Source organism: Abramis brama, assembly GCF_963993115.1.
Source record: "Abramis brama genome assembly, chromosome: 12".
In the NCBI taxonomy this organism is placed as follows: Eukaryota; Metazoa; Chordata; class Actinopteri; order Cypriniformes; family Leuciscidae; genus Abramis; species Abramis brama.
The window spans coordinates 38,014,830-38,030,637 of NC_139974.1; the positions used below are offsets into that span (position 1 = coordinate 38,014,830).

Genomic DNA, 15,808 nt, shown 5'->3' on the forward strand with positions numbered 1-15,808 from the left:
TCATTCATGAAATTGCATATATACATATATGTATATATGCATCTACAGTATGTATGTATGTTAGCCACATGTTTGGAACGATTTTGATAAAAGTAAGCAGATTTTTTTAGGTTCACAAGCTTTCCTCAGCAATCTGGAGTATATGTATCATGAAATTTATACACGGTCACTTGGAGATCGTTGACGTCACAGCATTCCATAAAGATCAATGCTTTTATCGAATTTTGTTTTGAAAGACTTGGACTTCAGGAGAAAACAGGCTTGTAGATGATTATTATAATGGCCAGTAATAATAATTTGCTAATATCAAACTTTTTGCATGACTTACCTTTCATAATCAGGATGCAGCAGCTTCTTTATGTTTACTGTCTGTCACTATATATAGCCAATTTAACCCAACAGCTGGGTTGTTACTAGAAATTTTTAGAAAACGATTTTCAGAATGACCCAATATTTTTTGGAAAATAACCCAACATAGTGACCCAATATGTGTAACCCAACAGTTGGGTTAAAAATAATAATAACCCAACGTTTTTTGTTTTTTTTTACTGTGCACTGTTAAAACAAACATAGTTTCTTTCTTATTCAGGGTTGCCTGTAATCAGGACAGACCTCAACCAGCTGCAAAGGAGTGAATCAAAACATAGAGATATGACAGAAAACAACCTTCACACAGACTTATTGAAACATTCTCCTCATTAATGTAGCATGCAGCAATGAATCAAGAGGATAAACCTGAAGGAGTAGCTAAGAAAGTTCTCTGAAACCACTGGCAGTTTTTTCTTCTTATTTCAGGCATAAACTCACTCAATTTTAATGATTTTTCTCAGAAAACAAGTCTTAAGTAAATGTATCTTGATTTAAGAATGTTTCGATATTTGTACTGGAAAACAAGACAAAAATACTGAGTAAGAGAATCTTTATTTTTTTATTATTTTTTGCAGTGCATGACCCCAGGCATAGTTGCACTATATGGGGGTTAAAAGCATTCCTCTGTTGGGTCACCCTCAGGTCGCCTCTCAGATAAAACATGGCATGAATAAATGCACTTAAGAAGACTGTGATTAACTATAGACTATATAATAAATATAATTTGGTAGCTCACAAGTGAGTTGTATCATCTGCTTGTTTCTACCAGAAGTACATCTGTGTGTCAGTGACCTGCTTTCCAGTTCTGCCTAGTTAAGCATAGTGCCTGGAAACATTTGTCTTAAGAATAGATAAAGAGGGAAGTGGTACGGGCCTCTGAGACAGATTAAGAAATGCTCATTTAGGAGATTCTTGAACTGGTTATTAAAGTAGCAGTAATTATTTTCTTTAATCCACTGCCAAGTTGACACTGACAAGGTCACACCGGCCTTCAGAGAGACAACACAGAATTTGTAGATAGTTTATCACTTCCTCAGCCTTGAAGGGGAAGGAGATCACATTACAAAACACACTAAATAAGAAAAGATTCCTAAAATCTGAAATCTAAAGACAATGCATAAGATGCAAAGAATTAGAAATAAAAATCTTGCATATTTAAATATATATGATACATAAAATTGGATATCAGAACGAAGACTGAAACCAACAAATAAAATAACAAGTCCATATAGGAAAGAAAGGAGACTGTCAGCTGAGCTGAAAGAGTCCATAGAGAGACAAACAACTCCATTCATGATTATACCAGGGTCGTAATTTGTGGGGGGGAGATACTTATATATTTATACCATGATCACATGAAAAGGAGGCATCAGGAGGCATACCCAAACTTCAACCCCCCCAATGTTCAAACCAAATCTACGCCCTTGGATTATACCATACGCAACATTACTCCTTATGGATAATAAGTAGCACGTTTTACCAGCGTGTGACTAAACAGGGTGTAGCCTACAAGAAATGATTAGATAGACAGAAAAGGAGATGCAAACATTTATCTTAACACCGGCCTTCAGAGAGACAACAGAATTTTTGGAATGGATAGTTTTTCACTTCCTCAGCCTTAAAGGGGAAGGAGAACACATTACAAAACACACTAAATAGGCTAAGTAAAACTATTCATTCCTAAAATCTGAAATCTAAAGACAATGCATAAGATGCAAAATTAGAAATACATTTTTTTGCATATTTAAATATGTGCATTGATTATTTAAACAACAACAACAACCAACGAATGCAAATTGTGCAATTGTGTCCATCAGTGTGATTGAGTTTGCTTCACATTTCAATTCTTTTTTAGCTCTTGAAAGTTTGTCTAGAAGAGTTTTGTTTCTTCATTCGTAGTTTCACCACAGGAAACAAGATTCGTGAGCATGAATATACACGAAGTAGTGCTGACGCGTTAATGAATATTCACGATGCTATGCACACCTCCAAACCTCTCAGGGTTGCGCGCGTGCATTTACCCCACAACAGAATAAAGTACAGGTAGGCACGCGGATTATCATTTAACCCTTTGATAAACCACTTCTTATCTGTTTTTGTGTGCAGAGTTCAGAGCTGTATCGGATTGTAATCGACAAGCTAATCGCACGTGCTTTTGTGGTAGCGGTCCGTTCAGGCTTTTACTTTTACGTTAACGTTACGTGCTTGTAGGCTGTTTGCCGTCATGTTGGGTTTATAGCCGTTTTCTCTTTATTAATCAACTATAAGTTCTAACAGTTATGATTAGAGTAAGAACAACCAACGATAGGTTGCAATTACTGACATGTTCGCCAACTAATTCAAAGTCGTATTCAATATCATCGGGTTACGGTTTAGTGAGAATCCGTTGATTTTTTTGTTTTTGTTTTGTTTTGTTTTTTAAACAAAGACAACAAATGTCATATATTTCGTTCGAGATGTAATTCTTGCGTTGTTAAAATAGTTTGTAAAACAGCACACGTGATCAAAGATAAACATATTTCAGCTCCACACAGTATACACATACTGTACACTGCAGATAAAGTAAGACTATGATGTTAGTATGCTATTCTGAATGTAGCTTGCAAGTTAACTGTGTGTTGTTGTTTCTCTCTTTCGCCTTCATGTTGATTCTTTGGTATTTTCGTTTCACTGCAGTCCAGTTCAGTTATGCTGTCTTCCAGCAGCTCGACAGGTTTGTTCTGTCACTGATTCTTCTTGCACACTCACACACTCCTGCTATCATATTATATATTATGCCCTAGTTGTATGCCCTAATTGTAGTGAATTGTGTTCCAGGGTGCCACAGTCAACTGTATAATGCCATACGTTCATATCTGCACAATCAGAACAGAGAACAGCCCATCATTGGTGAGAGACATTACAACATCAATCATGTTTGGTTCGATTAAAACTGTAAGTGTGGCATTGTTTTGGATGCTCGGTAAGTTCCATCTCGAAATATACATCATAAAAGCCAACCAATAAGGTTGTGAACATAAAATGCCGGTGTGAATGCTAAGCAGACCCGGGGCCCGTACCATGATGGCTGATACCAAATAGCTGTCTATGAAAGAGGACAACTGAAAGAAAAAGTCTTGCTATATCAGTGCAAGGAAAAATTGTGAAGTTAGTTTTTACAGTTGATTGAGAGAATTGAACTTTTAAACTCACATGTAGTCTTTTTATAGCTTAATCTGTTGATTCTAAAGCGTATTTATATTACCTTTATATATTTATTTAAACCGTGCGTAAAAATAATTGATAAACTAAAATTGTACGTGTGATTGATTAATAATTACATGAATAATATCTAAATCTTACAATATTATTATTCTAAAAAAGTTTTACTGAAAGGCAGATGATTTTGTCTTTAAAGGGATACTCCACTTTTTTTGGAAATAGGCTCATTTTACAACTCCCCCAGAGTTAAACAGTTGAGTTTTACCGTTTTCGAATCCATTCAGCCGAACTCCGGCTGCGTCATATCATTACGCCTGCTGCACCCATGGTACGGCAGCAAAGTCTCTTGATTATTACGCAGGAATGAGAGTATAGTTCCTAGCCATATCAGCCTCGAAAATCGCAACTTTACATTTTCCGTCTGTCTTAGTACACGATGTAACTACAGAAGAGTCAAGTTTTAAATAGGAAAAATATCGAAACTCTTTGGTCATTTTTTTTAGAGAGATGCTAATGGTCCTGTCCGATTCAATGATCTATGCTAAGCTATGCTAAAAGTGGTACCGCCAGACCCAGAGATCGGCTGAATGGATTCGAAAACAGTAAAACTCAACTGTTTAACTCTGGGGGAGTTGTAAAATGAGCCTATTTCCAAAAAAAGTGGAGTATCCCTTTAAAAATCATGACCTTTAATTTGGAGTAGAAACTGGTGGAGTGACTTTATCCTTTGCTCACAGCTGATTGGTCCAATTTCGGTTTGAGATCTCTTACCTGGAACATAACCTGAGCCGGACCAGGTTAGCCGTTGAGCGTAAGTTACTATGGCGACGAACACTGCTAAAAGCCAAACCACTTTCATGGTGCCTAAAACCCAGGGTTGGCGCAAACTAAACTGAAACATAGCCACCTAAACCGGCTTTATGGTACAGGCCCCAGGACTAATGCTTTCTTTGTTGTTGTTTTTAGTCCGGACCAAACGAACCAAGCAAAACGAACTACAAGTGTGTACACACCCGCCCTTAGTTAAGAAAACATCTGAAATCTGCTTTACATGTTTCAGGTCTGAACTCCATCACTGAGGTGTTGACATACTGTCAGCCTGCACTGTACTTCTGTGATGTCTGCTTTCTGAGAATAACCAAGCCTGACATCAGAAACCACATCATGGGCAGCATTCACAGATACAATTACATAGTAAGATATTGAGATTTTTATATTTTAAAGATATTTAACTTGAGATGACACATTCTTACAGAGCAACTAAAGAGACATGGTGAAAAATAAGATATGAAATGGGAGGAAAAATAATAAGTCAATGCTTTTGCAAGTGAACACAATGTTTCTCGGAGGAATACAAATGTTTTTGTGAGCGAACGCAAAAGCATTGACTTTTTCCTCCTATTTAATATTTTGCTTTTTATTATTATTATTTTTCCACCACCATGTCCCTTTAAGGGCTCCGTAGTTTCTTCTGTTTTCTTCTATATTTTATATATAAGGAAATATGAAAATATATGATTTTATGATAATTTACTTTTCTTTCATGTTTTGCTTTTCTTACATTAAGTATCGTTATTAAGTATGTTTTGATTTGTTTAGCATATTTATTGTTTACAATTGTTTTATTGTATAATTTTGTTTAGATTTTCCTCAATGCACTCTTAATTAATTTACTCTCTTTAATACTGTATATACACAATTCTCTTGTGCTTCCATGACCACTTCCATGCAGAAGTACAGTATAATTTTATTATAGAAATACAGTATATTTTGTAGAATGGATTGGGAGCAATATGAGCAGAATCAAGAAACTACCAGTCTATCCACTGTATGAGAATATTACATCTGCATATATTCATCTTTAATTTGTATTTTCTAGCAATATTGGAATTTTTTTTTAAGTGTAATCTTGTAAAGAAAAATTATTAAAAAATTTTTTTATAAATAAAGTAATTTTATGTGTGCCACTATTGAAAAGAAAGCAAGAAGATAATGAAATAATTGAAGAATAGGAGGAGAACATGTGAATGAGGTCATTGGTCATGAACTGCATGAAACAGAAGTTGTGATTGGGATTGTTAGCGGTCAGTTCTGTTTTAGCATTTGGAAACTCCCGAACTGAGATGTCTTTTGAAAGAGAGAAGACTTTCTACGACAGAAGCTACAGTAGTCAACATCTGAAGTGGATCAAAACCTTTCATCAAAGTTATACATGAATTTTGAACAATACCCGTTCTTGTCTTAGGACAACTTTGCTTTTGATCCACTTCAAATGTTGACTACTGTATAACACCTTTAAGCAAATATGACATTTGCTTTTAAGTTTTTTATTGTTGTGATCAGAATCTAGAAACGCCATCACTCACGGCATATTATCATTAGTTTTATCAATATTATATCTTGTAGCTTTAAAACTGTGCTTCTTTTCTTCTCTTGTGCAGTTTGCCTCAGATGTCTTTGTGTTTATTAACTTCTGTCACGATCATAATTACTTGTCATACAAATCATTTCATTCATGTCACTTACAGTGCAAGCCTTATACATAATTTTTTCCCCTTGGAATTGTATATAATAACAAAAATAATAAATAATTTTAATCTTTACAACAGTTTTTTTTATATATATATATATATATTCTTTGGCAAAATGTGATTGAAATGTAAACTGCACAATTAATGGGGTTATTGCAAATATTTGCGATTAGATCAAATAACCATGATTAAATGATTAATCTATAAAAAAAATTCCACCGTCTGTCATCTCGTCAGTTTTCTTATGTAATAGTTTTTTTGGGGATTTTCCGTAACAGAAATATCACCATGCGTGTGGGTGGAGAGATTACACAGACCTGACTCTTCTGGCTCGGCCTCTCATGGATATCGCAAAAATAGTTGAAAAGAGGGAGGGAACAGGTGATGTACAGGTAAAATAAAACTGTGGAGTATCAAAATAGTTTTGTTATATATTAAAATACAGCTTCACTAACCTTCCATTTTCTCTCATAAGGTTCTGCATGTGGATGAAGTCATCTACAACACGATGACATCATTGCCTGTCACTGATGGTCTGTCTTTTATGTCTTGTCTTATTGCTCCAATTCGCCTTCATTCAACACTTAAAATGGCTGCAATTAAAAAAAAACTTTTTCTATTTATATTTTTCAAGCAAAGCTATGAGTAAAATAAGAGCGATCATCTCAGATATATTTAGGGGTTCAAGCATGAAATGCTGAAACCCTATTGTAATTGTAAGGATTTGTAAAACGCATCGTGCAGGCCAAACCATAAGGCCTAGAGACTTGAAACCTGGCCAGATGGTAGGCCTCAATTTGGGGAGAACCTATGAGAGTATGACCCCGATTGGCCCATAGCTGGCGCTACAGCAACCAAAAGTACAAAATCGTCCAAAACTCTTAGACCGTTTGTCCTAGACTCAAGTGTCTTACACCACTGTGATCCCTGGCTGACTGGTGACCAAATGTGTATCTCCAATTTCGATTTAGGCAGGGAAAATTTTCTGCTATGTCGAATTTTGTCCAAAACCTACTTTTGCGAACTAGTCCCTGGTTTTTCGCCCGATCGGAACCAAACCAGTCTAGGACAATTCTCTGGACTCTCTAGATTAATAATGGAAAATGGTAAATTGCCTGTATTGGCTGTAAATGGTCTTTTCCATCTATGATGTCAGTGTTTAAAAGTTTGCTAAATAAAACTTTGTCTTTTGATGCTTATGTGCTTAAAGGCCTTAAATGCTTGAAGCCCGATAAATGCTGCTTGCAGCTTTAATTATCTTGTTTTTTGTTGAATTATGTTGTTTGAAGCCTGTTGATACAGAAGTTTAATGTAGTTTACATTTATTAATTTAGCAGAATCTTCTATCTAGAGTGACTTTTAGTTTTTAGTTTAGTTCAGCATTGCCGTTTACAGTAGTTCACATCAGATTTGGCCATTTTCACATTTTGTCACTTGGTACTAAATGCTTACTGGACTCTAAACAGTGTTTTTGACATGTCTACCTGTAACCCTCATCACACTCTTTCCTCAATTTTCTTAGCTTTTGCTCAGATGAACACAATTAAGAATCAGCGAAACAGCCCGTCTGAAGGTATGCATACTGTAATGTGACTTAATCTGTTCTGATATACTGTAGTAATTAGATATTGAAACATGTTTGGTATATTTTAATGTATCTAGGGCAGCGAGAGTCTGGATACACAGATGGGACTGCACAACTTCTAACTTCAGGATGTTTGTTCCCAACACAATCTGTATCTACAACACCAAATATGATTGAACCTCAAACGGTCTCAACCAATCCAACACTAAACGCATCGCCCCCTAGAACCGCAGGTCCTGTCAAACCATTACTCAGATGCCAGGAGGCATCTACACATCAGAGTCTTGTGGATTCTCATGTTTCATCTACAGTATCTTGTCTAGAAAGCTCCCCATCTCCAGCCTTCAGCCAACACATAAATCAGGATCAACCTCTGATCGCAGACAGAAATCAGAGTCTACAACCAAATGTGATGCCATCTGAAAACCAGTGTCTCACTGAAACGAGGCCAATCACTGTCATAACACCATCAAGACAGTGGAGCCCCATTAGAATAGCTTTCAAGAATGACACCTTGCATGCTAGTGAAGAAGTTGGGAATAATGTCATGCATTCATTTGGAGTCAGCTATGAAGCACATCCTCTGCATCTGGCCCAAACCACGCCGTATGAAGCCCAGCTGCAAACACCAGTGAGCAACATGGCACCAGAGATAACGCAGAGTCTAACAAGCAGCCGTAGATTTTTCATAAATGAAAGCTCACCTGATAGTCCAGAGCCTGTCAGGGATGTGGAGATTACCAGTGTTATCAAGCTCATCAGAACCCAGATGCTAACAAAAGCATTGGACCCAGCTGCGACGCACGGTTCAAATCAGTGGAATGATGAGGCTAATCCAAAGGAACCAGTCGTCATCAACCGGCTAGCATGTGGTAGTGTACTTTTTTGTTTTTTTAAACTCTCATTACAATGTTTTGATTTGCACTTTATTTGGAACATGCTATATTTAGATTTCTTTTGAAGAAATTATTACTTTTATTAAAGGGATATTTCACCGCTGGAAAGATGAATGTGTATTTAAATTGGGTCATTTATGTAGTAGAAATGTGAAATTATTTTAGAAGTTGGTGCCTTCTAGACTGAGAAAAGCCAGAAAATGTATTTTTGGCTCATGTGGATGAAAGACTACAACTCCCAGAATGCACTTGCTTCGCTGCCCTACGAGGACACTCCCAAGCCACGCCTACCGGTTACAGAGGGCAGTATCGGAAGAAATGATACAACTAGGCTACCCCAGTTCCACTGGGGGTCGATCGCCATGAGTGCAGAATGAATGGGAGTCTATGGGGCTAGACGGCTAAATTTGTCTCTTTCACCCGATTGCCGTTGAGAAATCTCAGATTTGATTGTAGGTTTTGCAAGTTCAACATGGGTTATAGGTCGAAAGTTGAATGAACGAGTACTTATGTCCTTTCGATTTCTTACAGGTTGAGTTGTTGTTGCCCATAACACGCTAGCATTCTGCTAATGAACGCTGATTGGTCAGTGAAGGACTGATTACGACCAGAGATACCGCTTGATGGCATCGTGGCATCCGAAGCGGGACCAGAAACAAACAAAACAAAAACTCGTCTAGCACGTGTATTTCCCTGTGTCAGCTGTGTTGTGTGTTTCCCTGTGTCAGCTGTGTTGTCGATGCCTCGAGTGAAAAGAAAGTGCAGAGCGCGAAAGCACCAAAGCGACTGAAGGATTGCCGTAAAGCAGTATCTCTGGTCGTACGATGTGTATGACGTCATTGACATTTTAAAAGACTTTTTAAAGCAAATAAGTGACTCTAAAAAATCTAACACCCAGCAATGTGTAATTTCTTTGCATCTCCTTTCGAATACAACCTTTAAATTAATAGACAAAAAATTATATCCTGAGAAAAGTGGATTTTGAGGAGTATAGCGCCATAGACCTCCATTCATTCTGCACTCGTCCTGTGAGCGCCCTCATATGGAGCCAGAGTGGAACTGCAACCAGTTCAGAAGCCGGAAGTTTACTGAGAGTGGAACTTCTCGCCTTATTAGACATTCTCTGCTACTCGAAACTGAAAAGACGGCGTTTTATCGTGTGATCCCCCTATGGACGGGTTGAACACATGCGGAACGAGCTCCTCCTACTGGCTGTAGTCTCTCGCCTCTGGACAAAAAAGCCTCCGATGACGCAAAATTACCATTTTTGCATCATCAGAGGTTTTTTTCCAGACACACAATACAGAAATCTCGCGTCTCAGGGGGACATGAGGGAGGGAAGCACGGTCATTCAAAAATACTACCAGGTTTCTACTGATAGATACAAAGCTTAATGCTAATCGGTGAAGTATCCCTTTAATAAAACAGTCATTTATAATGTTGCAAAATATTTCTGATTCAAATAAATGCTAAACTTTCTTGGTTTGCATCATCATTTCCACAAAAATATTAAAACTGTTTTCAACATTGATAGTAATGAGAAATGCGAGCGCCAAATCATCATATTAGAATGATTTCTGAAGGATCATGTGACACTGAAGACTGGAGTAATGATGCTGAAAATTCAGCTTTGATCACAGGAATAAATTACATTTTAAAATATATTAAAGAAAATGGTTATTTTACATTGTAATAATTCACAATATTACTATTTTTACTGTATTTTTTGTATCCAATAAATTCAGGCTTGGCGAGCAAAAGAGACTTGTAACCCACAGCTACAATAATTGTGCAACTTTATTATCAAATATACTTTAATTTAATCCCATGGTTGGGATGTAATGGTTATCCCAATGGAAAAGTGTAATTATAAATGTATAAGTTACACAACCAGATACTGATTTCTTTAGTTGAATATGATAAATGTTGCGCACATTCTTATTGAACATATATTTTACAATATCAATATTTTACTTTATTTCTCATTTATATTTACAGTGGAGGCTCAATCAGACAGCTTTGAAGAAAAGGACGTCTTTCTGTTCTCACAAAACCCAATTGCCCAGTCGCCTCTTGCTCAGACTCAAAGCTCTTCTGATCAAGTTGAGTCCCTTGAGGATTTTATAGAAAACTACAAGGGTCGAAAGCCTCTTATCGGTGAGTGCAGCCACATGGTGTGTGATCTCAGTGCACCCCAGATGAAATTAAGAATAAACTAAACAAATGAACAATTTAGGTAATTTAGCACAGTAGTCACGTACAAAAGATGATGCCTTGATTCAAATTCACTGCACTAAACTGTGTGTGAGCATGTTTGTCACAGGTCTACAAGCGGTTATCAAGTGCCAGAGTGTGGACGGGAATCCACCGCCATGCTGTTACCTGTGTCAGTTGTGTGCTATGAAGCTGAAGAATAATAAAATATTCAGCCACTTGACTAGCTGTTACCATCAGCGAAACTACCTAGTAAGTGTTTACAGTGTATATAATGTGACATGCACAAATATACATTTCTAGTCATTTCTAGTCTAGTTAAAGGTGCTGAAACTCCCCAATAATGCCTGTGATTAAATGATTAGCTTTAATTATTGAAAAATATATATACAGTACTGTGCAAAAGTCTTAGGCATGTTAATATCCCCCCCCCCCAAAAAAGGTTTTAAGTCAGTTATTTATATCTTTTGCTGTCGTGTGTCAGTAGGAATTATCAGTTTACATTTCCAAAAATTTTTTTGCCATTAATTGTAATAATCCAGTGAGATTTGTGTATGCACAAGGAGTCTGACAACAGCCGGTATGATCTGATCTCACCATCATCGAGTCCGTCTGTGATTACATGAAGAAACTGAGACAGACTAAATCCAGAAGAACTGCGGGAACGTCTCCGAGACGCTTGAAGAAACCTTCCTGCAAAACTACAGTACTGGGAAAAGCACTGGCACTTGTGTTAAAATGCTGTAAAGTGAGAATGCTTTCAAAAAGAAAATCACAAATTGAATTTATTTATGATTTAACTTCTATTAACTTATTCAGATCAATATATGGTGTAACGACCCTTTGCGTTTAAAACGGCTTTTGTCCAGGTACACTTGCGCATAGTTTTACAGGGAGCTTTGCAGGAAGGTTTCTTCAAGCGTCTCGGAGACGTTCCCGCAGTTCTTCTGGATTTAGTCTGTCTCAGTTTTTTCTGTTTCTTCATGTAATCACAGACGGACTCGATGATGGTGAGATCAGATCATACCGGCTGTTGTCAGACTCCTTGTGCATACACAAATCTCACTGGATTATTACAATTAATGGCAAAAAGAATGTTTGGAAATGTAAACTGATATTTCCTACTGACACACTACAGCAAAATATATAAATAACTTTTATTTATTAACATAATATATTATATGATTGTATGTTGGGGGGGTATTAACATGCCTAAGACTTTTGCACAGTACTTTTGTATATTTCTACCTTATGCTTTATACTGGCACCATATTTGTAGTTGCTGCTCATGCAAATATCTTCATGTTGGCAGAAAGTTCTCCACCCGCAGCTCCTGCCTATAAAGCGTAAACGCTGCCACACAAATGAGATGCTTGAGGACATTGCTATTCAGCTGGAGAAAGAGGACGGAAGAGGACAAATAAAGGTACTACCTATGTTCATATTATAAACTTATGTGATTTTCATAGCCTTATTGGATTTAGATGTGATTGTGTAGAGCTGTTTGGTAATTTCATCTTGTTCTGAAGGTGATGAGGTTGTCAGCATGTCTCATAAGTGATGTACTACACAAGGATTATCAATGGTGTAAGTACAGCAGATGAAAGCAAAATACTTTATACTTTGTCAGTGAGAGCCACAATTCTCCTTTTTTTTACCAAAAAGGTATGAATGTGTTGAACTGTGGAGCTGGTGTGGAGTGGAGATCAGATCTGCTGTCTTTCAAGGATAGAACTGACAAAACCACAGGTGTGTGTGTGTGTGTAATATCTAAATCAAGTTACGAGGTTTTTGACCCGTGAATGTCAGACATATGCATTCTTTGTCCATCATTAGATTTACATTAGCACTGTGTTTTCATCAACTTTCAGGTTATAAAGTTTATTGATGCTATGTTTAGTCGCTCAGTTTCTTCTGTCACTTGAACAAAATCTCATGTTATAAAAGATAAAATGCTATTTAAGACAATATTGGCTGTGACTCGACGACAAATGCTAGACTAAGACACTCTTCTCTGCTCTTCAAATACATAAAACATCAGCCTATATATATATATATATCTCGTGTTTCTAAAGTAAAGAAAATTTCCTCCTCCTTCTCATTGCAAACAAGCAGAGACGCTCCAAAATGTGTGTGTGACACTTCATTCATGATAGAGGTGGGTGGAGTTATGAGGTTTGACTGACAGTTTGAGGATCCAATGGAGTTACGAGGTTTAGTTGCAAGCTCTTTTTAATGCTTTTCAATGGTTAAATATTTGCTAAACTCACAGACAGACGCAAAGTGCGACCAATAATAATGATTTATGGGGAAAAATGTTTTAAATGACAAAACATTTAAAGGTTACAAGGTTAATATATCGATCTCTATATTTCAGAGAATATAATGTATCTTATATTCAGTCTAAATACTTTTTCCTTGATTTAAGCATAAATCTAAAAACAGTTAGTGAGGTTTATACTTAAAACATGAAAAATAATATTTACCATTGGGGTAAGAAAAAAAGAATGAAATAATTCAAGTATTATTCTAAAATAGAAAACATGCTACATTTTTGTAAACAAGGAAAGTCTTTTATAAAAAAGGGGGGGAGAGTCGCTCATTTCTGGGTTGGGGTTTTAACCAACACTAACAAGATAAATAAGAATATTCCTTAAAGATAAATAAATGTATAAATATTGCACACAACTGGATAAGAAAGTGCCTTTTTTTTCTTCATTATTTTATCTAATATTACTCCTGAAGTAATTTTTCAAGGATCGTGTAATATTCATACTGGAAAACAAGACAAAGAAAAGAGTTACAGGCAGATAATAACATATTCATCTATTTCTAAAGGTCCCAGTCAGACTCTGAAACGCCCAGCCGAGTCTCTGCTGCCCCCTTCTGAGAAATGGCCTATTAAAGCTCCGGATGGACCTCCAACTCATCAGATGGCCAAAAAAATGAAGAATGACCATCCTAAGCATGTCAAGAGCACCAACAAAGTAAAGAACCCTGTGTTTAAGGTAAGCCTGTCACTGCAGGAGGGACCCGTCGTGATTGAGAGAACTTCTCTAAGAGACACGGTCACAGTGGCGCCGGAGATCGAGGGCCAGAGCCGTGCGTCAACATGTGTGGAGGATGATGATGATGTGACGAACACACATCCTGAGCGACGCCCACACACAATACACTGCGAGAACACACAGCAGTATCCTGAAGGACATGTGCTCGCTCAGACGGACATTCCCACACACACGGAGGTGGTCTCGCACACAGACAGCCGTGTGTTTGAGGATCAGTTCATGAATCCTGCTCAGTATGCATACTCGGGGCAGTTTGACCAATCTCAAGCCATTCAGAAGATTGACCCTTATATCAGGCCTAAGGACTGTGGTTCGGTGGAGGAGGCGGTCGCTGTCACGTATGCTGATTGGCCGGGGCAGGACTGGTCCTTCTATAACAACGAATGGATTGCGATGAGGCAAAACCAGTATGGAAGTGATCATCCTTGGTGTGAAGGTTACATGCAGTACTGATGAGAATGAGTCTTCCAGCACTTCAGCGTCAGGAACAAATAGTTTGAGCATTTTTTTGAGAAGATTTTGCATTAGAATTCAATCCAAACTGTATTTATGTCTTTTTTTTTTCTTTTTTTTTTAAGCAGATTTTGTGCCGTTGGTAAAAAAAAAATTGACTGAACCATCACTGAATTATTAAGCTGTATTTAGAAATCTGGAAAAAAACCACAAAAAAGGGCTTCTACTTCATTTATACGATATATATAAAAACTATATGTTTGTGCGTTTTTAGTTAATCATCTTTTGATGATGTGAAAAGTTTTAACTTCTTTTTGTAGATTTTTCATCAACATAATTCATTTAACTTCCTCTATCAAAAAAACATTGATTATTTGTTGGATAATACCTGCTTTGTAGTTGTTGTATCAATTATTTTGAGATGCGTGTATGTTTATATAAATGTGTGTGTATGTATGTATGTATGTGTATACACACACACGCACGCGCGCATACATATATATCTCAAAATGGTATTAACCAACAAATAATCAATGTTTTTTTGATAGAGGAAGTTAAATGAATTATGTTGATGAAAAATCTACAAAAAAAGATTTTTTAAAACTCAGATTTTCACATCATCAAAAGACAAATTCAATGGATTAACCTGCATTAACTAAAGCAGCACAAATGATAGAAGCCTATTGTGTGTTTTTTTTCTTCAGATTTCTAAATACAGCTTAATAATTCAAATAGTTGTTTTGGTTATACATGTAAAATGCATGTTATCCTTGGTTCAAATGTATGTTTTAGAATCCATGAACAATGGATCTGGTTTACAAGCATTACATGTAATTCAAGTTTATTTTCTTTTGTAATTTTCAGTGTTACTGACAATTCATATTCTTTAAAATTAATTTAGAGAGACAAAAGTTTAATGTTAAGTCAATACTTGTTTAATCCAGTATTTCTAAATGTTTTGTCACTTGCTGTCATTGAATTTTAAGTTTGTTATCACAAGTACTAAAATCTAATTATTTTTATTGTAACTGATTGTTTTAACAGTAAATTCCTATTTCTAAATAAAAAACTTGTTTTCACAGACCTATCATTTTTTTGTATGTTACATATTTAGTCTGTATTTTATAACCAAGTTGATGAGAGTATTTAAACATCTTTGTAACATGGACACCCTAAAATGAAGTATAAATCAGTGTAATTATACATGTAAGTACTGAGTAATAATAATTAACTACATGAACTTACTATAGGGTTAGGTTTAGTTTTATGTAATTAAGCACAATCTATAGTAGCACTATACTTTAATAACTTAATGTAACGTGCAAAAAAAGAGACTGTATAATAGTGTTTTTTTAGTTTAAACAAATCCCTTAGTAGTCTGATCCAACACTTGCTTAAGCGAACAGTAATTTTGCATTAAAACGAGTAGCAAAAGGATTCAAGAAAAGAGACTTTTGTAATTTGTCTATTAATTTGTATTCATAATTCCAC

At 36.3% G+C, this 15,808-nt stretch overlaps 1 protein-coding gene across 1 annotated transcript; it reads left to right on the forward strand.

Moving 5' to 3' along the window:
* The first annotated feature begins 2,290 nt into the window (after positions 1-2,290).
* On the forward strand, positions 2,291-15,400 carry LOC311093755 (uncharacterized protein). Its single transcript, XM_084131355.1, has 14 exons — positions 2,291-2,412; positions 3,046-3,082; positions 3,187-3,258; positions 4,631-4,764; positions 6,380-6,493; positions 6,577-6,634; positions 7,624-7,674; positions 7,764-8,558; positions 10,581-10,739; positions 10,906-11,048; positions 12,109-12,222; positions 12,326-12,383; positions 12,462-12,545; positions 13,635-15,400. Exons 2-14 carry the CDS (start codon positions 3,058-3,060, stop codon positions 14,315-14,317), a joined length of 2,490 nt encoding a protein of 829 aa, XP_083987481.1. The 5' UTR covers positions 2,291-2,412; positions 3,046-3,057; the 3' UTR covers positions 14,318-15,400.
* The last annotated feature ends 408 nt before the right edge of the window (positions 15,401-15,808 follow it).

Bases quoted from the DNA above. Each gene is read 5' to 3' on its own strand.
- LOC311093755 (XM_084131355.1), top strand. From the start codon at position 3,058: ATGCTGTCTTCCAGCAGCTCGACAG. The intron at 3,259-4,630 runs GTGAGAGACATT...TACATGTTTCAG, and splicing joins CAGAGAACAGCCCATCATTG to GTCTGAACTCCATCACTGAG. The intron at 12,546-13,634 runs GTGTGTGTGTGT...CTATTTCTAAAG, and splicing joins TAGAACTGACAAAACCACAG to GTCCCAGTCAGACTCTGAAA.